At 40.1% G+C, this 25,510-nt stretch overlaps 1 protein-coding gene across 3 annotated transcripts in view; it reads left to right on the top strand.

The window, feature by feature from the left end:
- The first annotated feature begins 582 nt into the window (after positions 1-582).
- Positions 583-25,510, top strand: part of Pdss1 (decaprenyl diphosphate synthase subunit 1) — a 38,651-nt gene continuing 13,723 nt past the window's right edge. The window contains exons 1-8 of one of the 3 annotated variants that reach the window (XM_032884387.1): positions 701-861; positions 1,187-1,387; positions 6,227-6,291; positions 6,683-6,803; positions 12,127-12,257; positions 18,698-18,839; positions 20,540-20,651; positions 20,745-20,854. In XM_032884387.1, the coding sequence (XP_032740278.1) occupies positions 6,275-6,291; positions 6,683-6,803; positions 12,127-12,257; positions 18,698-18,839; positions 20,540-20,651; positions 20,745-20,854 (633 nt within the window). In that variant the 5' untranslated portion in view covers positions 701-861; positions 1,187-1,387; positions 6,227-6,274. Of the gene's footprint in view, positions 862-1,186; positions 1,408-6,226; positions 6,292-6,682; positions 6,804-12,126; positions 12,258-18,697; positions 18,840-20,539; positions 20,652-20,744; positions 20,855-25,510 lie in introns of all 3 variants that reach the window. The other 2 variants (XM_032884386.1, XM_032884385.1) reach the window with 2 other exon arrangements.

Here is a 25,510-nt window from a genome sequence, read left to right as displayed (position 1 = left end):
ACAAATAAAACATGGACAACGAAAACATTTTCTTGCCAGAGTGTATCCTGAACTGCATTGTATGCATTAGCAAATATTGTTGGAAATGGGGACGCAGATCGGTAATCTCAGCAGCAACAGGCTGCGGCATAAGGATGGTGAATTTGAACCCAACCTGATCTACACACAGCCAATCTGGTCCACACGGCGAGATCATCTAAAGAAAAATATATATTTTTTTAAATTTTATCCAAGAAATTTACATCCAAGAGTTGATCATTACATCCAAGAGTTGGTCTCCCATATCCAGACATGGACAAAACAGTCAAACTATGCATGTATACATCTCTAAGCCTTTCGGGACAGGGTCCAAAAGCTGAGAAACGAGGTTAACTTAACTTCTGTTTCACAATAACCATTAGCATAGACTAATTAGAGAAAGTTGGCGCTTCTCCGAACTTGGCATTGCGGAAACCATGGCCTCGGGGTTAGCAGGCACCGGAACCAGATTTCTGCACGCTTTGTCCCGCGTAGGACAACAGTTCGGACGCACATTTCTGGCTAAAAGCGGACGCCGCTACTGGCCCGAGCCAGTGGCTCCGAGGAGAGTCAGAGACGACCGGCGACCGCGCAGAGGACCTAGTAGGAACAGGGTGCGGCCTCGCGCTTCCGGTGCCCAGCTTCCGGCTCCGGGTCTGGGCCTGGGGCAGAGGCGGAGCTACCGCCGGCCGCGACTTTCAGACTCGTACCATGGCTCTGCGCTGGTCATGCTGGCGGCCCGGCTGCTCCTGGAGGCCGGCGCCGGTCCGGAGCCCGCGGCCGGCAGGCCCTGGCTGTGCGGGGCCGCTCGGGACACGCGCCGCCTCGGACACCCGCGCGCAGGTGAGGCCGGGACGCGCGCGCTGTCCGCGGCGTAGAGGTCACTGTGCCAATGACAGCCGGAGACCGAATGAATGGGAAGACGCTCACGTGCTCCGGGTCCTACAGCCCCCTTGGGTGGGACGCTAGGGGAATGGGACTAGTAGCGGGGCCCGAAGTGTGGAGCTGCTGATCGGGCACCAAGGGGACATAGGGGCTGAGGTAGGGGAAGCGTCGGAGCGCAGCCCTGTTAAGAGAGATGCCGGGGCTACTGGGGTGTGTCGGGAAGACGTAGTTCTTTCCACGGATACAACCAGAGCCAAAGGGATCTCTACTCTCACTTTTCTAGCAATTTCGGATTTCGGATCCCGTTAGCCTCAAAATTTGGAAAGGGTGTTGTGGCGACGCAAAGCGATGCTACTAACCAGGGTGGACTCGACTAGAGTGCTGCAGGTGCTTACGACAGAGAACGCACACCTGAAAGGCGCTGGAAGGACACTAGAAGGAGAAGAGCCCAAGGGTGTCACGAGAGACCTATAACTTCTTTGAAGTAAAATTATTATCTGAGTAGTAAGCGTGATTCCTTGAAACTCTCCTACTTTGTTCGATTCCAATTTCATTTTTCTCTCGGTCAATTAGCCCTGTAAATGGCTCTCCGCTTCAGTGTGAGTTGGATCAATCCATACCTTGGTCCTTACTGATTTTTGAAGTTCGTGGTTTTTCACTTTGGGTTTTGGAGACCTTTCCAGCCACCCAGTAATTGTATGACAGTTCACCTTTCATCTTAAAAAACAAAAACAAACAAAAACACCCACCTCTTAAACTTTAGTAAGATTTGGTGTACACTTCATATGTCAAACACTATACTAGTACGAAATGTGTAGCGTTTATACATATGTGGTTTATACCAAAGTGGATGCATATAACAAATTATCCAAAAAAGAATTTGGAAAGAAAATGCAAGCTGATGTAATGTAGAAAGAATAATGAAAAAGAGAAAGAGTGCATGCATGTATCTTAGAGGAAGATAGGCTTTGCAGGGATCCATGTCAATACCTAAGCTAGACTTTAGAGGGCTTGGGGTTTTATCTGCATAGATGCAGACATGTTTTGGAGAGAGATGAATCTACCACAAGATGCCACTGAATACTTTTTGCCTTGGCTGTTTCTAAAAAGGGGAAAAAAGGGAAAAAAGAAAAGACACCTCAGCCATAAGAAGAGTGCTTTTCTGGAAAGAATCTTTGTCACTGGCATCCACATCTGTTTCCTTGAGCAAAAAGGGAGACTAATTGAGGGTCAAGCATCATGTTTTCTTACCCATGTGCTAATACTTTCTACTCTAAGAATATCAGAACACAGGTGTCTTCTTCAGGGGCAAGTGCTTTCATTACTTCAGGTCTTAAGGACTACAAGCCTTCGAGACAATAATTAAGCCGAATTTGTCTCTCTAACATTGTATTTTGCTGTAGCCCAGAGTAGCCTGGAACTTACTGTCGAGCTAAGCATGGCCCCAGATACATCATAGTAGTTATTCCTCAGTTTCTAGCCCCATCCCTATGCCTCGGGCAGTGCATTAGACCTAAGTGACCACACCCAACTTTGTCTTTAATTCATATTGAGCACTTTCTCTTTAAAAAGTCGATTCTCAACTAGGTCTGTAATACCAGCATTTGGTAGAAATGTAGGAGGATCAGGTAATCTTTGTCTACAGAGTGAGTTGAATGCCCAGCTGGGCTATATGAAAACCTTAAAAAAAAAGTCCTAAGGGGCAGAGTTGACTTTCAAAGAGAATAAATGATATAGAGAAGTAATAGAATCAGAAGTGAAGAAATTATTTTCACTGCCATGTCAGTGAGTCCCAGAACTGGTTGTACATCTTCATTCTAAAACATGGTTCTTTACCTTTGAACACACTGCCCCCAGGTAGCTCTAAGTAGAATACAGCTCGATTTGAATATTGTCCTAAATCTTTGCTGTGGAGCTCAGGATGTAAGTGAATAGGTACTGTCTTCAGTGTTTCTTTGGAGCTAGGAGTTATAGTTCAGTGATAGGATACTCATTGGAGGGTGTGTGTGTGTGTGTGTGTGTGTGTGTGTGTGTGTGTGTGTGTGTGTATATATATATATATATATATATATATATATGTTTCTAAGTAGGTATGGAAAGATGTCAAAAAGTGACCCAGATGGAAATTTTTGATATTTTTTCCAAGATCTGTCCTCTAAAGATTGCAATTAACAGTATTTACACTACCTAGTAGCAAAGGGTATTCCATATTAATCATGCAGTTTTAATATTTCATAGAGGAACACCATTAGGTCTTAGATTGAATAGATGTAACTCTTCTATCAAGATGTCACTTGCTAGAGCTGGAGAGATGGCTCAGCAGTTAAGAGCATTGATTAAGAGTTGATTGCTCTTTGAGAGGACCTGAATTCAATTCCCAGCAACCACATGGTGGCTCACAACCATCTGTAATAGGATCTAATGCCCTCTTCTGGTGTGTCTGAAGACAGAGACAGTGCACTCACATACATAAAATAAATAAATCTTTAAAAAAAAAAAAAAGCTGTTACTTGTTGTGGCAGAATGGTACACTAATGCTAACACAGCACTTGAGAGACCAGGCATAAGGATCAGTTCAGTGTCAGCTTGAGCTGTGTAGTAAGATTCTGTCTTGAAGCATTGATGGGAGTCATGGTCCTTATTTATATGTCTCATAATAAAGCATTACATTTATATAAATTAACTACTTAAGGATACCAAAGGAAGTAAGTAGACTGTCTAAAGAGTGGCCTATAATTCTAGCTAGTATGGAGAATGAGTCAGACAGACTGTGAGATCAAAGCCAGCTTGTGCTACATATCAAGACGTCCATCCCAAAAGAGGGGAAAGTGGGCTGTCCCATAATGATAAAATCAAAAGAGAGAAAGAACTGTTGCTGTGCTGTGGAAACATAATTTTCTGTAGCTCATAAATGTTCTTAAATATTTGATGAATAGATAATGCAGTAGTGGAGAGCACAGACCCAGTCTTCTTGGCCACTGCTTGGCAAAGTCAACATTAGATATTAAAAGAACACAAGGGGGAAAGTGGGCTGGTTAGGTGACTCTGGGTAAAGGCACCCAGGTGTCAAGCCTGATGACCTGAATTTGAGTCTCATGATCCACATGGTGGAAGAAGAAAACCTTTAAGTTGTCTTCTGGCCTCCACACATGTGCCATAGCATGTGCCCATAAGCAAAGATATATGCACACAAAATAAATAAATGAATAAATGTAATTTTAAGAAAGTAGTTCTGGCTAGATGTGGATATGATGGTGCATGCCTTTAATCTCAGCACTCAGGAGGCAGAGGCAGCAAATCTATGAGTTTGAGACCAGCTGGGGATACATAGTGAGATCCTGTCTTGGAACAAACAAAACTGTAGTTGTGAAGCTCTGTGAAAAAAAGGGTTTTAAAACATAACACTAGGGGCTGGAGAGATGGCTCAGTGGTTAAGAGCACTAACTGAGTTCAAATCCCAGCAACCACATGGTGGCTCACAACAATCTGTAATGGGATCCGATGCCCTCTTCTGGTGTGTCTGAAGACAGCTAGTGTAATTATATATAATAAATAAATCTTAAAAAAAATAACACTATACATTTTATTATCAAGAAACACATTTTCATACTCATCCTTTTTGTCAAGTGTCTTCACATACTTTATATAAAAGCTCTTATCAGATTAGATTAGTAAGTTAGTAGTTTTTAAAATGCTTTCATCCTGTCTTTAAGTGGTTAAGAACACTGATCACTATTCCAAAATAAGTAGCTGCCTTCAATTCCCAGCATCCACATGGCCTATAACTCCAGTTCTAAGAGATTCTAACCCATCTTCTGGTCTCCTTGGCACTGTACAAATGTGATACATAGACATGTTGAGAGAAGTTGGCCAAGTTGCCTCCTGATCTCTGTCCAGGAGAACTGAAGCAGGAAACCAGGGAACTCAAGGCAACCAAGCACTTGAGTGTAATTTGCACAAGATTCATTTTTATTATCACAGCTCCTTTGATAACAGGAGTTTACAGTTCAGCAGAGAATCCTGCTCCACAGCCCAGTATGTTTAAGGTACTATAAAGTACAATATCATTTATCTTCTGAAAAACACCTGAGCTATGAGAGCATCACTTACCCTAACTATTCTCTAGAAATTGACGAAGACATTTGTTGGCATTCCAGATTCTCTTCTTGAGAAATACCAACATCAGATGTTCCTATGCCTGTGTCATGAATTCATTACATCCCTATATAACCTTGCCAAACCAAAATACATGCATGCAGGCGAAACACCCATACAAATCTATTTTTTTTAAAGAATAGTAATATTAATTGTTAGAATCAGTGTTTGTTACCACCTCTGAATTGTTTAGAAATAGTATACTGTAATTCTTTGATATTCCCACTCAGCCTTTTTATGTATTCCAGGCTGACCTTGAACTTGTCCACCTGCTCCCTTGACCTCAAAGTGCTGAGATTACAGGTGTACCCTACCACGTCCAGCTAGTTCTTGGATCTTTGATTATCAAAATGCCCCTGAGTTTGGTAGTGATTTGTTTGTGTCATGCAGAGCATGTAGTCTTCCTATGGGCAGCACTCTTAGTCCATTCATTTACTAAACGTTACTTACCAGAAGCACCATTTCCAAAACTGTTCAATAACAATAACAACATAGGCAGCTTGTGTAAAGTCGGTTCTTCCTTAATGTTAAAGTCTTTTCCTAACCATCCCAGATGATGCTTTTGGCATTTGTGTGTTTTGAGAATTTAAAGGATACTCTAGTCTTCCCTGCTCTGTGACCAGTCTTAGTTAAATGGAAGGAAATTGTTTGGCTGCATCTTTTCTGGTATAGAAAGTTAGAAACAAATGTGGATGCAGCTTAACAAATATGGACCCAGCTTTTAGGAGAATGGATGTATTGTTACAGATATTTTTATTTTCTGCTTTATCTGTTTTGTTACTGTTGGGAATTAGACCTTTGACCTCTGAGGACTCTTCTACTGAGCATTCCCCAGCTCTCTTTATTTTGAGATAGGGTCACTAAAAGTTGCTCAGGATGACCTTGAACCTATGATGCTCCTACCTTAGCTTCCATAGTAGCTGGGATTACAGGCCTGCCACACTGGGCCTGGCTTCTGCTTTCCTCTAATTTCTGTGTTCTGATATGACACATATCACCTTTATAATCATGGAAGGGAACTTCTAACTATCCTTTTTTCAAAGATTTCCAACCTTTTATAAGTAGCTGACCGAACAATATCTTTTGTTCTGAGTTATGGGATATTTGTTGTTATGAATGAATTTTCCAGGTATATTCTCATAGGTTTCTTCATACTTTTGTTTTACAGATACCCTATTTTAGTCTTTTGAAGATTTTAACATCTGCCTCCCCAAATATGCATAGTATATCGCAGTAAGTTTATAATCCTTATTAGAGCTACAAAGATAATCACTGCTAGTAAACTTCTATTCTAATTTTCATTAGGCTAGGCTAACACAATGTTTAAGTAAAAGGCACAGTAGTCTTCTCAGATGATCTTTGCCATTTCAAAACATATGACTATAGTAAAATTTGAGTTCTACTCAGAGTACTCTGATGTTGGCTGTCAAGATCCTATTCATGAAAATCACCTATTGATATATTATTTAGCAAGATTAGAATTCTGTACGTGTTTTTGAATTATGGTGACCTTTGTAGATTTGTATTTGATTTCTAGCAAGTTGGCTTCATTTTTTTCCACCATATAAATATTTATGTGTTTGAATTACTTGAAAATGGAGTTGTGTACATTTCCACTCACCAGGTTTCATCAAAGGACACCAGCAATGTGCTGTTGTAGTCAAACTCAGAGTGGTGAGAAATATAGTGATCCTTTTAAACTTGGCTGGAGAGACTTGAAAGGTCTGTATGAAGACATTAGAAAGGTAAGTTTTATTTTCCTGAAACCTGGTTACATTTTAGAATTAGAAGCCAACACACAATGCAGCCATTTCATGGTGGCTCACACTTAAAACCCCAGCACTTGGGAAACTAAGGCAGAAGAACTACTGCGAGTTCAAAGCTGGCTGGTCAGGGTGACATGGTAAGTTCCTAGCTAAGCTGGGCTATTACATGAGACCCTGTCTCAAATAACAAACAAAGGAAAGGCAGCCATGCCAGTGCCCACTCGGTTTGTATATATCAGGTTTCATATGTTATCTCAGGAACAACTGTGTACAGCCTGATGCTGGCCAGTATGGGGGCTGTAGTACATGTTACTGTACAGAAAGTTGTTATTGCAGAGTTGGAAAACTAAAGAAAGTAGGTTCAGGAAGCATATGCCTGTTTGGTATCTAATTCTGAATGCCATTGCTACTATGACTTTCTTCTTTCAACTCATGTAAATATCATGTGGATTGTATAACACTGCTCGGTGTGTGGATTGGATTATGGCAAGCCTATTCCCCTAGGCCTCTCATAATGTGCATGTCAAAGCAAACCATGATCTTAGCCCAATGCATAGCCTCTGTGTCTATAAATTGTTAACACTGATGTGAATTGTACAGGGGAAAACAAACTCAAATAGGGCCACAGAAATGGCTCAGTTGGAAAAATGTTTGCTGTGAAAGGTGGACCTGGTAGCATACTTTTGTTATAGCAATGGACTCAGGTGTGTACTTGGCGCTCACAGGCCAGCCAGCCTATCCTTCATGGTGAGCTGCAGATCAGCAAGAAACCTTGTCTCCTACATGGAAAAGTGAATAGCATGCATGCACAAATTAAAAAATAAAGATGAATAAAATCCTGCTCCAAAATGTTCATTGGACTATTTGTCAACTTAGTACCCCATTTAGAATTTACCATTTTTCCTTGGAGAGTCTAGCCTAATGCCTCACAACAGAATAGCAGTGTCACAGAGGACTTTGTACATGCTCGGCAAGTGATCTATCACCTAGTAGTACCAAGCCCTTGTGTGGTGCTTCATTTTGAAACAGAGACTCCTTGTATAGCCCAAGTTGTAGTTCAAACTGGACTTGAACTTGTGATCCTTTTGTTCTGCCTTCTGAATGCTGGGATTAGAGAAGTATTCCACCACTGTCTTTAATATTCTGGTTTGTTTACTTAGATTATTTTAAGGTAAGCTCTCACTATGATACCTCTAGGCAGAACTTGAACTTCCTAAGTATCAAGATGGCCTTAGACTCACCGTCCTCCTACCCCCAGGATGTTGGAATTATTAACATGTGCTACCCTACAGCTACCTTCATTTTTAGACGGACCATCCTAATGCTGTGTCAGCCTCCTTCCTTTCCATCACAGTATTCTGAACCCTCGTTCTCGCTCCTGCCCCTCTATATTACTCCACCACTGCCTGTGTCTTCCTTTCCAAACCACAGGAGCTTCCTCTTACCAAATGAAGTGAATGTTTCCTTCTTCCTTTGCCTTAACCCTTTTCACTACCGTTTTCATTGCTTGAAACTGTTCCTGTAACTTCCACATTTTCCTCAGTCACCTAGTCTTTCTGCCATCCTCAGTTGATTTCTGTGACCCTCTTTTATCTCATCTACCCTATTTGGAGTTCTGTTCTGGAAACCCCCACCCAATATATATAAATATATATTCTATTCTTAATCCCTCAGATATCACTATCTTTCCAGGTTGAATTATCTATTCTAAACCTGCTAACTACTTATCATACTATTCCACGAATATCTATGACTATGTCTAACTTAATATGTTTGGATTGCTGTTCTCACCCCATATGTAGTTTGATTTGGTGTTTTGTTTTCCTCTCTGATATCACTGACTATTGACAGGATCGCCCAGGATCCTTGGAAGAGCCCTTGGATCCTCCTTCTTTCTTCCATGACCTTCTAGTCTGTCTCTTGCCTCCAGACCCTTCAGGCTCCAGAGCACACTGTATCCCCCTTCTGTTTCTCAGTTCATCTCTCCTGGCCTGAACCAGAGTGGTTTTATTTACCTTGGGTGAGGTTACCATTATACTGTATTGTATCAACTGTAGTTAATGATCTACTTGTCCTGTTAGACCCCCAACTCCTTGTGGGCAAGGGTTGTCGTACTTATCTTTGACACCTGCGCTTTTATCTTAGTAATTGTGATCCTAGCTTTGCGTGGCTCTCACTCAAGCCTTGTGTTCCTTGAGTGACAGATATAACAAGTACACACCCATGGAGAGCCCTTTCTAGTGTTCTCAAATCAAACCCAGGCAGGGCTTCGTGAAGCTCTTCCCTGTGCAATGTTCACAGTTTCTGCCCCATACTAATCTCTTCCTTTTTTTGGACTTTTGATAAGTTACCAATGTATTACCCACTAAATCAATCTTTTGCGTTTGGGGATTTTTGTTTGGGTTTTTTTGTTTTGTTTTGTTCTGTTTTGTTTTTGAGGTAGGGTCTTACTATGAAGCCCAGCTCATTCTTGAACTCATGCCATCCTCCTGCAGCCTCCCAAGGGCTAGTGTTAGTGGGTTCTAAAGAATACATTACCATATACAGGTTTCCCCCTATTTTCTATCCTTGTGTTTTATTGAATATTATTTACAAAGAAAGGCATTATTATATTTTCATAAATTATATATAATTGGCACTGCTCTGGTTTTTTATCTTCCTCTTCCCACTTGTCTTCCCCATAATTTTATTTTCCAAGTATATCACCTATTTTGGCCCTGCTTGCTTTGCTCCTTTCCCCTTTCTCTTCTTTCCTGGCTGTTTTGTGTAGTTTCATGTGTTTGCTTTTTTAAAAAATTAGTATCTACAAGTGAGAGAAAAACGTCTTTTTCTGAATCTGTTTTGCTTAATAAGGTACACCATTTGTGTCTACTACAGATCTACTACTCTATCTAGCAAACATCATAATTTCAGTCTTCTTTAAGGCCGAATAAAACTCCATAGTATATGTATATCGCATTTTCTTGATTCATTCATCTCTTGATGGGCACGTAGCCTGGTTGCATACTGGCTGTTGTGACTAGTGCTACAGTAACATGGACATGAAGGATCTCTGGCGTATTGACTTTTGAGTTCTTCAGGAGTGGGGTCGCTAGGTCACATGAGTTCCACCCCTAGTTTATGGGCTCTTTTGAGGAGGTCGAGGTACTTTCATATTATCTGCATAGCAGTTATACCACTCTACACTGCTGTCAGCAGTGTGTGGGTCACACATCGATCACTCATCCTCACAAGCATTTGTTGTTATTTGATAGCTAGTGTGGCCAAGGTGAGATAGAACCCTAATGCGATTTTAGTTTGCAAACGTGTGGCCATGTAGCCCAGGGTTATTCATTTAGGTTGTTGGGTATTTGGTATTTTGAGTTCTTTATATATGCTGAACACTAATTCTCTGCCAGATATATAGCTCGTGAAACCTTTTCCCATCCTATAGGCTGTTTTTTCACTCATTTGTTTCTTATGATAATTTGCAGCTTTTTATTTTGATGCATTCCCATATATCAGTTTTTTGTTATTTTCCAAGCAACTGGAGTCCTGTTGAAATGATTGACTATGTATATCTTGAAGCATTTTCTATGTATTTTCAGTTTTGGGGTTTCAGATCTTTCATTAGGATATTTGATTATTGGTTGTCATTTTTGGGGATAAAAATCAGGGCTCTAGTTTTCCTGCTATATGTGTATTTCCTTTGTCCCAGCCCTATTTGTTGAAATGGATTTTTATTTTCCAATATTGTTTTGGGCATTTTTGTTAAAAATCAGGTATCTGTAGCACTGTGGGTTTAATTCTGGATTCTTTATTCTATTCCACTAAAAAAGTATCTGTTTTTGTGCCAAGTACTGTGACCTGTTACTATAGCTCTGTGGTTTATTTTGAGGTCATTGTTCTTGACTTAAGGTTGCTTTGACTATGTAGGGTCTTTTGTGCTTCTATATGAATTTTTTTCCTTTTTTTTTTTTGGAGCTGGGGACCGAACCCAGGGCCTTGCACTTGCTAGGCAAGCGCTCTACCACTGAGCTAAATCCCCAACCCCTTCTATATGAATTTTAAGGTTGTTTTTCTATTTGTGTTTAAAGTGTTATTAGAAGACCAGTTAGGTCATTCTGTGGCTTAGGGCAAATGCAACCAAGCTTGGCAGCCGGAGTTGAATCCCCCAAGAATTACTTGGTGGAATGAGAAAACTGACTCTGACAGGTTGTACTCTAGCTTTCACATCCATCGTGGCAAGCATGTACATTCACAGTAATCATTAAATACGTAGATAAATGTAATTAGAAATTTGAACACAATTGAATTGAATCTATAGCTTTTCGTGTATAGCCGTTTTTGTTATCCATGAGTGAGCCTTCCATTCTCTAGTATCTCTTTTATTGCTATAAAACTTCACTGTAGAGCCCTTCCCTTTCTTTGCTTAGGCTTATTACTGTTCTGAAACTGTTTTATCCTTTCTGAGTTTTCTGATGGGGTCTTGAGGGTCTTACATGGTCATGTCAACTGTGTTTAGGGATAATTTGGCCTTTGCTTTTCTATTTATAACCCTTTTTCTTTCTCATCTAGCTACAACTTCAAGCACCATATTAAATAAGAATGGGGAAAGTGAATAAATACTCTTTTCTGACTTTAGAAAGACTGTTTTTTGATTTTTCCCCATTTAGACTAATGTTAGCAACTGGTTTTGGTTCGATTTTTTTGTAATCATAATTATGTTGAAGTATGTTCCTTCTGTTCATAATTTCTTGAGGGCTTTTAAAATATTGTATATTTTAAGCATTTGTTTCAGCTAGACATGGTGGTACGTTCCTGTTTCCCAACAATTGGTAGGGAGAAGCAGAAAGGTCTTGGATTTGAGGCCATCCAGGACTTCACAGCAATCATATAACTCAGATAACAATGCTAAATTGTCTCTTCTCCTCAATAGTTTCCCACAGTTAAGTAAACCATACCTTTTCTACATTTCTTCTATGATCTTTGAAATGTCTTCTGCTAAACAAAGCCCAGGCACACTTCCTGATTTATACCCCATCCTAGCTGTCTGTCCTCTTGTCTGTGCCCTGCCTTCCGAGCTGCTTCCTCGCCCTCTTTCCCATCTTTGTCCTGTGGTCACTAGCTACCCATTAGAAAAGTGGCAGTACTTGCCCTAGTACTGATACCACACCACTTGGAGTGAAGCCACACATTCTTTTTGTATTGAATTTCTCAGTTGAAATGAGTACACTAAAATAGAACTGAAGTTTTGATGAAAACAAAATTCCTGTCTGCATGTCTGTGATGCCACGTTAACAAGAGGGAAACTGTGTTTCAGGAACTGCACATCTCCACCAGAGAGCTGAAGGACATGTCTGAATACTACTTCGATGGCAAAGGAAAAGCCTTTAGGCCAATTATTGTGGTGCTAATGGCCCGAGCGTGTAATATTCATCATAATAACTCCCGGTCAGTTACTTTATTTCATACTTTTGTTGTTCTTTTTTATTGGAAAGTTGTTTTTCATAAGGTTATTAGTTAATGGCTCACTTAAGAAGAAGCATCTAAGATTTCACTGAACCATGTGTAGATTCTGACTTGACTCACTAAATAAGCTTCCTTTTACAGACTTAGGAGTACACAGTAGAAAGTGTGAGTTGCAAATAAATATATTGGAAACTGAAAGCCAGTTATTTTCCCATTAGAAAGTGAAGAATCCCAAGATGTGTAGCTGTTCACTTAACCATTATACAAGTAGACACTTAACCCAAAACTTGTTCCAATGTCACATTGTGCTATTATTATGGACATACCTTGGATTGAGTGCTTTCTTGTGACCCTCATTGTGCTAAGAGAAATGTTTAAAGAAGGACTGATGATCCTCAAATCTTGAGCATAGATAAAATTTTAAAGCATCAAAACATATATTTTAGCATTAAAGGAAATACTTTAAAAGTTTCCTATTGCATTATATGGCCAGATCTTTTTTTATTTTCCTCTACTCCTGTGTTTGATCATCTAAAACATATTCACGATCTTCTTTCTTCTTACCATCTTTTTTTTGGGGGGGAGGGGGGTGGTCAGTGATGTTGAGTATTGAACATAGGGACAGGACGTGAGGCTTGTGAGGCAAGCACTCCACCACTGAGCTGCAGCCCCTTCTTTTGAGAAGTTCTACCATATTGCCAAGGTGTCTTTATAATGATGTCAAGTGGCCTGCTGGTAGAGACTCTAGTAGACCATGATGTTCTAATGGACTAGATAGTACTTTTAAAGACCACTCAAAATTGTTACCACTAATTTTAATGATGCTGCTGTAGAAATGAGCATCAGATGTTGCTTTTTAGCAGACATTTCTCTGCCCAAAGTACTCCGTAACTGCTAGGCAGCTCAACACGCCACGCCATGCTCAGAGTTGGCGTCTACAAAGCTTGAGACTTTTAGGGGCCCGCAGTGTGTCTTGCACATGTAATATAACCTAATCAACACTTAAGCCACCTTCACTTACATGGCAAGCAGAACAGCAGAAGTGCGTCCTCTGGACGAAATGGTCATGTTTTTCTCAGTCTTGGCACTACTGCTGCCCAAGCACTCTGTTGTCAGCAGCTCTGATGCTTCCTGTGCAGTGTGGCTTCGAGCTGACAGATGCTTCCCCAGGTGATAGTAACCAACAGAGTCTCTGCCGAATGCCTCTGCAAGCTGGAGAGATGCCTCTGCAAGATGAAGAGCACAATTCTTCTTGCAGAGGACCCTAGTTTGGTGCTTAGCACTTTCATGGTGGCTCACAACTGTCTGTTACTTAAAAAATTACTTCTGAGATGAATACTACTATTCTAGAGAAGTCACTGATGAAATTCTTTAAATAAAGACATAAGATAGTTTATTAACTTTAGATATAGTATGAGAAAGAACATTTTCTCCACTATCTAAAATCATTATTCCCTAGTAAGTGAGATGGCTTGGTGGATGGATGTGCTCGCCACCGAGCCTAATGGTTTTGTTCAATACCTAAGATCCACATGGTAAATGGAGGAAGCTAATTGCCTTGGGTTGTCCTTTGACCTTTACATAAGTACTGTGGTATGTGATCTCCCACTCCCACATTAAATAAAATTGATGTGTTGAAAAATAAAAACTTTTAAAAAGCCATTTTTCCTGTAGTTGAAATTTTGATTGTCTTGAAACTTTATACTCTGTTGATTACTGAGAACACAGGGAGTGTAACCTAGTTTGGAGATATTTGGGCTGCACTGTCATTGTCTGATACCTTGTAAAGAGAGCTTGTAAGGGCTGGGGAGATGGCTCAGTGGTTAAGAGCACTGGCTGCTCTTCTAGAGGTCCCGAGTTCAATGCCCAGCAACCACAGGGTGGCTCACAACCATCTGTAATGGGGTCTGATGCCCTCTTCTGGTGAGTCTGAAGACAGCTAGTGTACTCACATAACATAAAATAAATAAATCTTTTAAAAAATGAGAGAGCTTATGAAAGAGCATAGAGGTAGCATTGGGCATATGGGCCTGACTCATGATTGCTACGTGCATTGAAGTGATTCTGTGCTCGTTGACATGTTTTTAGCCCCCAGCTTCTCTTTTCCAAAGTGTTTGACAAGTGTGTGTTGATTATATACACATAACAATGGATATGATTAGCTTGTGCTCATCAGTTTAATATATATTCTGGTCAAATCTACCACTCTCCCATTCCTGTCTCTGGTTCCTCAACTAGCCCTTCTTGGTTTTGCTTTGGGTGAGAAGACTCAGTGAGTATCATTATCAACCCTTCCAAGCAAGTGCTAAGTGACTGTAAATCCTGAGAATGTGGGATGGGGTTTCACCCTATCATTTGCCTCCATGACAGGAGTGTGAGAGGCACATTCTTATGCAGGTACTTAGGGCTGTTATAAATTCAAGAGTGCAGCCTTCCCATATGGATCCCCTCCATGTGAACTCCATTCTTTCTACCTTCCCAGTGATCGTCCCTAAGGCTTACAGACTGGTGTAGCTGTCCCAGGATGGTGGAGCTTTACCAGCCATTGTTCTAGTCACTGGACCAGTTACTGCTGCTCACAGCAAAATCTGAGGTTGACAGCAGTCCTAGTCAGAGAGCATAAACAGTTGTTTAGAAGGTAACACCACAGACCTATCGTGTCCATCTAGCAATACAACAGTCGTTTTCTCCAGCCCCTCCTATGACCTCCCCAACCGTAGTGAGACTTCTCTCCTCTGAAGTGGGCTTCAAATCTACTTAGAAACCAGTTGGTAACATTTCCTACTAATACATGTGAATTATTGTATTGTACCTACTTCTATTTTTAAAAATCATAATTCTTGTTTATCTAACAAAGAGGAGAAAAGATCCTGAATGGTTTACTTAGTCATTGCATATGGAGGGCCTAACCAAATTTCAAGACAAAAAAAAGTTTCAGTTTTCTTGCTGCCTTACTTGTCATCTCGTCCTGCCCTGCAGCTGGGAGGGTGTGGCAGCTGTTTCACAGCAGGAAGTAGGAGCAGTATCCAGAGTTCCCAAGGAATGACTCAGTTGGGCATGTTAAGGATTTCACCTTAACAATACGTTAACTTATTGATAGTCTGTAAATTTTGATTGTCTGTCCCTCCATTGTGCTGGGTAAGCAGTGGCCATGTTTTCCAGATAAAAGCTAACAAACATAAAATGTAATTGTATGGGAAAAGTCAACTAAAATTATATATATTCTCATGTAGAGGCGTGTCACAGTGCCAAGTAACACCCTAAGCAAGAATTCCAATTAAATCAGCAGTGTAACCAGTGTGTGTGTGTGTGTGTGTGTGTGTGTGTGTGTGTGTGTGTGTGTGGTCTTTACACTTTCAAACAATTTTTGTGAGCTGGGATATTTGTTTGTGGGAGAACACTTGCCTAGCATTCTAGTTTAAATCCCAGTACCTCAAAACAAGGATTTTGTTGTTGTTGTTGTTCTTTCTTTTTTTGAGCAGTTTCTCTGTGTAACAGCCTTGGCTGTCCTGAAACCCACTGTATACACCAGGCTGGCCTCACAGAGATCTGCCTGCTTCTGCCTCCTGAGTGCTGGGACTAAAGGTGCAGGCCACCATGCTGGGGGAAGAGGGGTGTTTGCTTTCTGGACAGACTGGCCTCAAACTCATTATATTCTTTCTTCCCAAGTATTGGGCTTATATACATATATCACCCAGTTCAACATGTTTTCACATCCTCAAATTACAAATATTTAAATGCTGGATTTTTGTCCAGTACTCACCATTCTGTCCTTCCAGTAAGAGCCCTGTTTGTTGATATAGCTTATAATAATAGAAATGGTAGCCAACTTGGGAATACATAGCAAAGGTCAAAGGCCTTAAGAGTTATTTACAGGTAAGTTCTACCACTAATTGGCCAAAAGTATATATTTTGTTAGGCTGAAATTCATTTGAAATAAAATTCTTAGGAAACTATAAAACCCATTTCCTTATGTATCAACTCAAAGAAAACAGAGCCTAGTAAGTTTCCATAGATAATATATAGTTTTTAACAGCAGGCCTAAGGCTCGCACATAGATTCAGCCAAGCTCTTCAAAACTATGCAAATGCTTATTTTTATCTTTCACCAATGCAGTGTCTTATATTGGAGTTCAAACCCAAGGCCTCTCAATCCAGAACCTTCTCTCCCTGAGTTGTGCTGTCTCCAGCCCTACTGCACTGGTTTTGTGTAATTATTTGTCTGTGCCTGCTATTGGTTTTTCTTTACTTTTTCCTCCTTGAAAGAGTCTCCTGTAATCTGGAAATACTAGGAACTGCTATGTTTTGAATTGTGAAATTTAATATATGATATATATTTTATATCACATAAATAAAATTATATAACTATATAACTTATATAATATTATATATTGTTATCATTATGCTTAATATATAATAAGCAGTACCTTACAATTGATGTTAGGGCTGGAAGCAGTTTGGAGGCTGAGACTAAGTTCTAAGCTTTGGGTAAGATGAGCCACTACAGCATCACACTTATTTAAAGCAAGATTAGAAGATGCTGACATACCTATGTATAGTGAGTGCCTGTGTCATTTTCAAGATGATATTTGTCATGACTTTATGATGAGCCTAAGGAATTAAAATGAGCACTACTTATACATACGTTAAATTCGGTTCTTAAAGGAAGGTCACTTGTTATGCCTCTCCCTTTCCTCCCCTCATAAGATACAACCCGATGATAAACATTTCCTTAGTGCGTGAGTCAAATGTTATGCTGTAATATCAAAAAGCATAATTGGTGTTGAAAGGAGAAATACAAGCTCAGGACCCCCAAGACTTAGTTCTCAGTAAAGATATGTGTTTACCCCTGAGGGACAGAGGACAGGGAATAAGAGACAAAGACAGGAAATAAGAGGATTGGGGAGAAGGGAAAGGGAACGAGAAGGAGGAGAGGTATTTGTTCCAGAAGTCAAAGGACTATCTCAGGTACAGGGGAGACAGACCTGGCACATAGGAAAATGGTGGTTTATAAGGTGTTTAATTTTGACTGGGTAAGTTAAGTAGGTAAACCAAAGGGGACTTTTGGATTCTGGACTTTGTTAGCTGGATTTTGATAGTCAGCCTCAGGAGGAAGAAGTGGCCAAGTAAAGGAATAGACCTAGGGGCTAGCTTCAGGAAGGCAATCTAACAGTTTTTAGCAAGGCAGAGGGGGAGAAGGGGACGGCCTGCAACAAACAGCCATGCTGGCCGTGCTCAGGATGGCTTGAGTCCCTTCAAAGGTATTTCTCTAGTTTGATTATTCAGTGTTTTACAATTCCTATACATGGTAATATAATAATGACTGTGGTTCACAAGAAGCCAGAAACCCATGATGCACAACTGGAGTCCCAGATTCTTGGGACAGAGTGGAGAAGATTACTTAAGAGTGATCCCTATTCTGAAAAAATAAAATTGGGGCTTCACTCTTTACTATTAAATTAATATCATTGTATCATCTTGTAAATTCTTTTTTTAAGATTTACTTATTTATGTATATGAGTACACTGTAGCTGTATTCAGACACACAAGAAGAGGGCATCAGATCCTATTACAGATGGTTGTAAGACACCATGTGGTTGTGTGGTTGCTGGGAATTGAACTCAGGACCTCTGAAAGATCAGTGAGTGCTCTTAACCACTGAGCCATCTCTCCAGCCCCCTCCTTGCAAGTTCTTATCCTGTAATTTGTGAGGAGAAATGAATTGAGAGACCCAAACAAAGTTAAATATGAGTTAGAAAGAAATTATTGGTCATGTCATATTCATTTAATGTAGTTTTTAAAACTTTGCACAGTGACATTTGGTTCTTTAAGATCTATTTTGATTATTTTTAATGTTTATTTGATTATATTAGAATGTATGTGTGCATTGCTGCGCGGCTAGCATTTGATTCTTTATACTGGGACAGAAAAGAACATTTCTTTTTCTTGCAGAAGACCTGGGTTCAGTTCCCAGTCCTAACATGGCAGCTTACAACCATCAGTAACTCTAGTTTTGGGGATTTGACACCCTCTTCTGACCTTGAACAAGCTCACATGTGGTACCAGGCATACATGCAAGCAAAACACTATGTAAACAAACAAAAAATATTCATACATTGCCAGCCACTTTTGTAAAATTCATTTATTTGTGTGTGTGAAGTATGAGGGCACATGCATCCTTAAGGTATGCATGTGGAGGTCCATTTCAAGAGTCAATTTTCCTGTTCCACCTCTGATTCCATGAGTGGAATCTGGTTGTCATAGCTGGGTCTTTAGGGTCTATAGAACAGCCAACATTTTTATGCAGTTTCTCTTAGAGGAATAAAATTCTTTATCCTAGATGCGATATCCAGTTTTCACAAGATGATTGCTGAGAAGGTTCTAGGCGGCGTCTGTTAAACAGCATTGCTTTCTGTTAACTAGAGAGATGCAAGCCAGACAGCGCTCCGTAGCCTTAATTGCAGAAATGATCCACACTGCTACTCTGGTTCATGATGACGTTATTGACGATGCAAGTTCTCGAAGAGGAAAACATACAGTTAATAAAGTCTGGGGTGAGCAAAAGGTATGATGGTTTTTATTGTTACTTTGGAAAATCTTCCTTACCAAACCATATACTTACGGGATTGCAATTGCTTTTCAGATTTGTATATACTTGTTTGAATTTCTTTGAAATTCCAAAGAAGTGTTTGCGTTGTCTCTGTAAAGGTCTTGACAGCAAAAACAAACTCAGTGATTTTCCTTAGTCTCTGTTGTTTTTATGTCAGTTTCTTCTAGTTATAAGGAAAAGCATTTTCATTAGTATTTCTTGCAGAATCCTACATTTTTCTGTTGGACTCGGATTATTTACATTGATTTGAACCCATAGCATTTGTTAATTTGCTGCATGTTCAAGAGTGTTAAAGCAAATAGAAACTAAAAACAGGAGAAATTTCAGAAATAGTGTTCTACCATCAAAACTTACCTTAAACAGAGCTTAATAAGATTTGTTATACATACAGGCATATGCACACACACTCAATTTTTTTATATTTGATATATATAGAAAGAGATTTATTATTTTATGGGTATGGGTAGTTTGCCTTCATGCATATGTATGTGTGTGTATATATATATATACATACACACACACACACACCACTTGCATGCCTGGTGCTCAAGGGTACCAGAAGAGGGCATTGGATCCCCTAGTAGTGGGTTTATAGGGGGTTAGAAGACACCATGTGGGTGCTGGGAATCAAACTGGGGTCCTTTAGAAGATCATCCAGTGCTCTCAACTGCTGAGCCATTTCTCTGGCCCCTGTATATTTATTTTAAAACTTATTTCCTATTTTATTAGCATTACTTGAATAGGTACTTTGGATTGAGGATTTATAAGTTGTAGGTTGAAGAATGAAGTTGAACAAATGAAAAAGAGGCAGCCCTTCCTTCCGTGAGTAGGCATCCACCCACACATGTGCCTCCATGGTCAGTCTTACACAGTTGAGGACAAAGCAAAGTCCCTGAGGTGTCTGTCCCCTTACACTGCACTTCACACAAAGCATATGGTCCCTGCTACTTGTTAGACTCTCATGTGCTGGTTAGGCTTTAATTGGAATGAATTTTGCAAAATGATGGGTAATTAGTAACATATACTAAGTAGTATTCTAGATATTAGAGAACAGGTGAGTATTAAAATGGTTATTTTGAAAATTCTATTACCTTAGGGCAGGGATGTAGCTCTGTTGTTAGAACTCGGGCTCAGCATGTAAAAGGCCTGGATTCGACCACTGGCTTCTCATGAATGAGATGTGCTGATGAGTGTCTCTAATCCCAGGACTCAGGAGGGGGGCAGAAAGACCAAGCGTTCAAAGTCTGCTTTGCCTACATAGCTAGTGGCAGACAGCCCAGCTTGCTTGCCTTCTTGCTTCCTCCTTCCTTTCTTCTCTCTCTCTCTCTCTCTCTCTCTCTCTCTCTCTCTCTCTCTCTCTCTCTCTCTCTCTTTTTTTTTTTTGAGATAGGTTTCTCTGTGTAGCCCTGGCAGTCCTGGAACATTATTATGTGAACTCTACCATTTCTGTGTAACAGAGTAGTACTGATGCCTATCTTTGATATGCATGTATAGTGTATGATATAATTTGACTGTGTAATTTATAGCTGATAATTTTTCTGGGCCCATTAATATCTTGAGTACCAGACTTAGACTTTGTGTGTGCTAGGCAAGTGCCTAACTACTGAGATAGCTGTGAACGTTTTATCTGTGGTATTTTATTCTTCTTTTTCCAGGCTGTTCTTGCTGGAGATTTAATTCTTTCTGCAGCATCCATAGCTCTGGCACGGATTGGAAACACAGCAGTTGTATCGCTGTTAGCCCAAGTTATTGAAGACTTGGTGCGTGGTAAGTCGATTTCTTTTTTATTTAGAATACCAATTCTGGTATTTAGCCAGGCAATAAAACCATGTCTCAAATAACCCTTCTCCTTCTTGATAGGTGAATTTCTTCAGCTAGGGTCAAAAGAAAATGAGAATGAAAGGTTTGCCCACTACCTTGAAAAGACCTTCAAGAAGACAGCCAGCCTGATAGCCAACAGTTGTAAAGCAGTATGTACGTTCTGTCTTTTTTCAAGTTGAAAAAAGCCCACACTTATTTCTTGGTGGCTAATTCTCCTAGAAACATTTAATTAGATAACCTTAAAATAGCATCCTAAAATTCCAGACGTCAAAGAGAAACTATTACATCCCAGACAGTTTGTAATGTTCTCACTTTCGTTGTGTTCTTTTGGTATGGAAATAATGAACTTTTCTGTCATATTTCCTCCCCCGAGAATCAATCAAAATATTTCCCAATCTAGGCTGGCAAGATAGCTCACCAGGGAAGCGCTTGCCACAAGCCTGATGCTAGACCCCTAGGACCTAAGAGAGGACAGAAGCAATTCCGAGGGCTGTGCTCCACCCTCTGCAGTGCTCTTTGTCATGGCTATCACATGATATTTTTGATATTTTACCTTTTAAAAGTTATGAAATACTAAATTATCACATAAATATTTACCTGGGGAAAAATGTCTTGACTATTAGATTGTACTAGTATTCTACATACTCATTCATAAATAGTAGATCTAACCAATTTTGTTATATCTCTTATATGTACGCCATAATTTTCAGAGTATAAATTGAATAGTAACTTCTCAGTCTCTCTGGTCTTCTTTACCTCCTTTTTATGCTGTAAGCTCTGCCACTCAGTTTTAGCCAAACATTTAAATTCACTGTCTTTAATCTGTGCATTAAAATATGTGATAGTCATTGTTAGTTCACACGTAAGAAACGGTATCTCTATAAAACTATTCCTGTGAGAAGCTGTGTTTGATGGTGCATACCTGTATTCCTAGCCCTCGGAGGCAGAAACAGGAATTGTATGCTCAAGGCCAACCAGGGCTACATAGTGAGTTTTAGGCCACATGGGCTCTAGATGATATCCTGTCTCAAAAACAAAACATTGTTTATCTGAGCATGTCCCAAACTAGCAGGTTTAGAGAAGAAACCTGGGCAAACAGTGGTCTCATGTAATAGTCCTATGCAATCACAGCAACAAGAAAGAAGACATGTAAGGTCATATGTAAATTGTCTTGGAACATGCTTAGAAACATTATACCAAAGGGAGCCTTTTCCTAGCCCATTGACAGTATGCCTCTTTTTTGCTATGCTTCAAGAAACATATACTTGTGGGCCAGAAAGAAAAAATGAGGACAACACTTTCTTCATAAAAAGATCTAATTGAAAGAGATGTGAATTACATAGGACAGGCTGGCCATAGGCACAGCTCTTTGTCTTCCTGAAAAAGCTATTCCATTTCCATTTGTGAGCAATTACAAGTGTGCTGTTTTTTAAGAAGGTGTGAAATTGTGATAGACCTCTTATAAATGGGTATCATAAAGCTGCTGCATTGATGCTTTGTAATTGACAACCTTTGCTTGTCAAGTCTTAACAAAGTTTAACCTCAGAATGTTTGCTGCTCTTGAAGAGGACCTAAGTTGAGTTGCCAGCATTTAAATCAGGCAGCTCACAAACACCTCTAACTAAAAATCTGACACCCTCTTCACGAAGATCTGTCTTTCTAGTCGGACAGAGAAACACGTTCCTGTTGTCCAGGTGCTGAGGCTGAGGCTAGAGGATCACCATGAGTCCTGGGCTAGCTGAGGCTACACAGTGTAGGTTACGGGGTGCAGGAAAGCATCTGCTTCATTATTAGGGGAGGGTTCCATCATGAATAATAAGAAGAAAACAGCAGAGGCATTTGAACAGAGAAAAAGAAGTAGTCTACACTTTGAAATGTCTAACAGGTACTTGTGATGGGGACTATAGGTGCCTGGAGTCCAGCCTGGGCTTTAACATAAAGCACAGATACTGTAGTGGAGCCATATCTCTGTTCTAATGTCCCTTCTGCCAGAGGCAAGGGAAATGATCCCTTTGGGGAAGAAAAATCTGTTTCATAGTTCCTGGGGGATGCTAGACTTTTATCTAATTTGAAAAATCCTACTGTAATCCAGCTTTAGCTCATTTCTGATACATGAATTGCCTGAGACCTGAGACATAGCTTAAAAAAAAACCTAGATAAAAAGGGAACCATCCATCCTCAGGAACTGCTTGCATGTTAAGAGAAGTTCACAAGTTTTCTACTGCAGTTTAGAAACACTAGCAGCAACATAAGCAGAGATGCTTATTTCTAAAACACTACATGAGCATTCTCTGGGCACAAAGGAGCAACTCTGCGTAGGACAAGGAACTAATTCACACAGTGGTGTAATCCTCGGGCCCTTTGTCACCAGGAAAAGGGATAATGTGTGTATGATGAGGAGCTCCTCTGTTTATCAAATAAGCAGGGCCTATGAGATGCCTCAGCAGGTAAGGTGCCTGTACTGCCTGATAACCCGAGTTCAGTATCTAGGGCCCAAGTGGTGGAAAGCCATATATAGAGACACATGTACACATAACTAAATGTGTAATAAATGCAATAAAGAATATGCAGTAACCAGTAGACGTGTATTTTAACATGGCTCAATTCTGATTAAAAATGAAATAGTCTAGGACTGAGATTAAAAGAGTGGTAGAGCATAGCCTACCATGCATAAATTCCTAGGTTCAATCTCTAGTATTACCATCCCCTAGTCCCAAGAAAACTCCAGACTTTCTTTTTTAAAAGGAAGAAAAGGAGACAGAAAGATGGTAAAGTGGGGGAAAAAAAAAAAAAAGAAAGAAAATGAAAGAAGTGTTCTGTGCTGACCACAAGGAGGTGTGCTTGCATTGTTCCAGAGCTGCCTACTGGGGTAACAGCAAAATCTCAACGCAGATACTCTGAATACAGCTCTGTATTTAAGTGGCCATGGGTGGAAATATTCCAGAGGTGTTAGGTATTTAAAATGGCTATTTTATATGCTCTTGGTATATAAGATGCAGACATTCGACCAAAGACATTCATTCAAAGGAAATTAGACATGCCAAAGACAGGAGGTAAGAATTTGGAGTTAAAGATCATTACAGAATTAATGGGGTTCCGTAATGCTTTGAGAATTTGAAGGAAACTCAGCAGACTTTTATTCAGTCTACTCAAGATAGCATTTTCCTTTTACCATGTCTCCCAACCCTTTATATCTACATTCTATGTTTTTAGCCAGAAGAATATTAAAACCACAGAGAGGGCTGGCTAGATAAATTGCTTTGAGGCTTTAAATGATATTAAAATAGGATTGATGTTATTTTCAAGACATGGCCTCCATTTATTTGTGTACATGGTCATGCCAGATGTACTCTGTAGCTGACAGTTAAAGTCACAATTTGTTCCCCAGGAAATCTGGTGGAAATTAGACCACAACAGCAAAGCCTGTCTCTCCCTTTCTTGTATGTGTTGCCACTCTCCCATCTGCTTCACCCAGCACATCCGTCTTAGTGCTCTGAGTTCTTCCTATCTCGTTCTGCATAAATAAGACACATGCATATTATTCCCTACTCTTTGTAACCTGTAATAAATCAGTAGACTACTTAGTGTTTCTTCTGGCTGCCTACCTGAGTATGTCCTCCTCTCTCCCTGGGGCTTCACAACAGAAATCACACGAGATTTTTCCATTTCTGACGATCCAGAATTACATCTCCCACTTTGAATGAAGCCAAACATCATTCAGATCATTGAATGGCCATTTTGGGCTTTGCTTTGTTTTTTATTATATTATTATTTGGGGAGGTTCCTGCCACAGCACTTGTGGAGGTCAACAGCTTTGTCGAGTTAGTTCTTTCTTTCCACATTTATGTAGCTTCTCAGGATTTAAGCCCAGGTTACTAGGCTTTGTGGGCTGAGTACTTATATTAATGGCTGTTTCCTCTCTCTCCCTCCTTCCCTCCCCCTTCTCTTTCTCTTTGAGTTGTCTTTAACATATTTATACTACATGTTTGCAGGGGGCTTGAATTTTGTTTGAGGCAAAATTTGCCCTGTGTCCCAAGCTGGCTTACAGCCAGTGATCTCCCTGCTTCAGCCTCTGGATTGCTGAGGTTCAAGATCACGAAGGTTGCATATGTTTCTCTCTACTTGTTGACTTTATTTATAATGGAACAGACTGTAAGTCTCTACAGTATTTTGTAAGCTTTTATTTTTTATATATATATATATATATATATATATATATATATATATGAATGTTTTGTCTGCCTGTGTCTGTGTACCACATGCATCCAGTTCCCACTAATGTCAGAACAGGGTGTCAGTTACCCTGGTACTGGAGTTATGGTTGTGGACCAGTATGTAGGTGTTGGAATTGAACCCAGGTCCTCTGGAAGAGCAGCCAGTGATCTTAACCACTGAGCCATGTGTTCAGCCCCTTTAACTCCTTTTGTCTGTTTGTTTTGTTTTGAGACAGGGTTTCACTATGAGGCTCTGGCATCTGGAATTCTGTTTGATGAGGCTAGCCCATGAATCCCTAAAAATACTCCTGCCAGTGCTAGATGAAAGATGCGTGTCATCATGTCTTCTACAGTATTTTAAACAAATAAAACCATAACACATAAAATTTGCCCATCAGAAAATACCTCTGATTTGTGGTAATATGAATATATATTCCAAAGATAAAAGATCCTGGTTAAACTTTGCCTCTCCAGTGCAGTCAGTAATCCTCAGTCTTTCTGAGATAAAATTTGTGAGAATGTGGTGTTAGGCATGGTCCTCAATGAAGCACTGGGGCACAGGCTCAGCCTGGCTGTGGCACTTGCTTCAAT

Source organism: Rattus rattus, chromosome 14 (genome assembly GCF_011064425.1).
Source record: "Rattus rattus isolate New Zealand chromosome 14, Rrattus_CSIRO_v1, whole genome shotgun sequence".
In the NCBI taxonomy this organism is placed as follows: domain Eukaryota; kingdom Metazoa; phylum Chordata; class Mammalia; order Rodentia; family Muridae; genus Rattus; species Rattus rattus.
The sequence above is the reverse complement of the archived record's forward strand: the minus strand, read 5'-3'. Positions and strand labels throughout refer to the sequence as shown.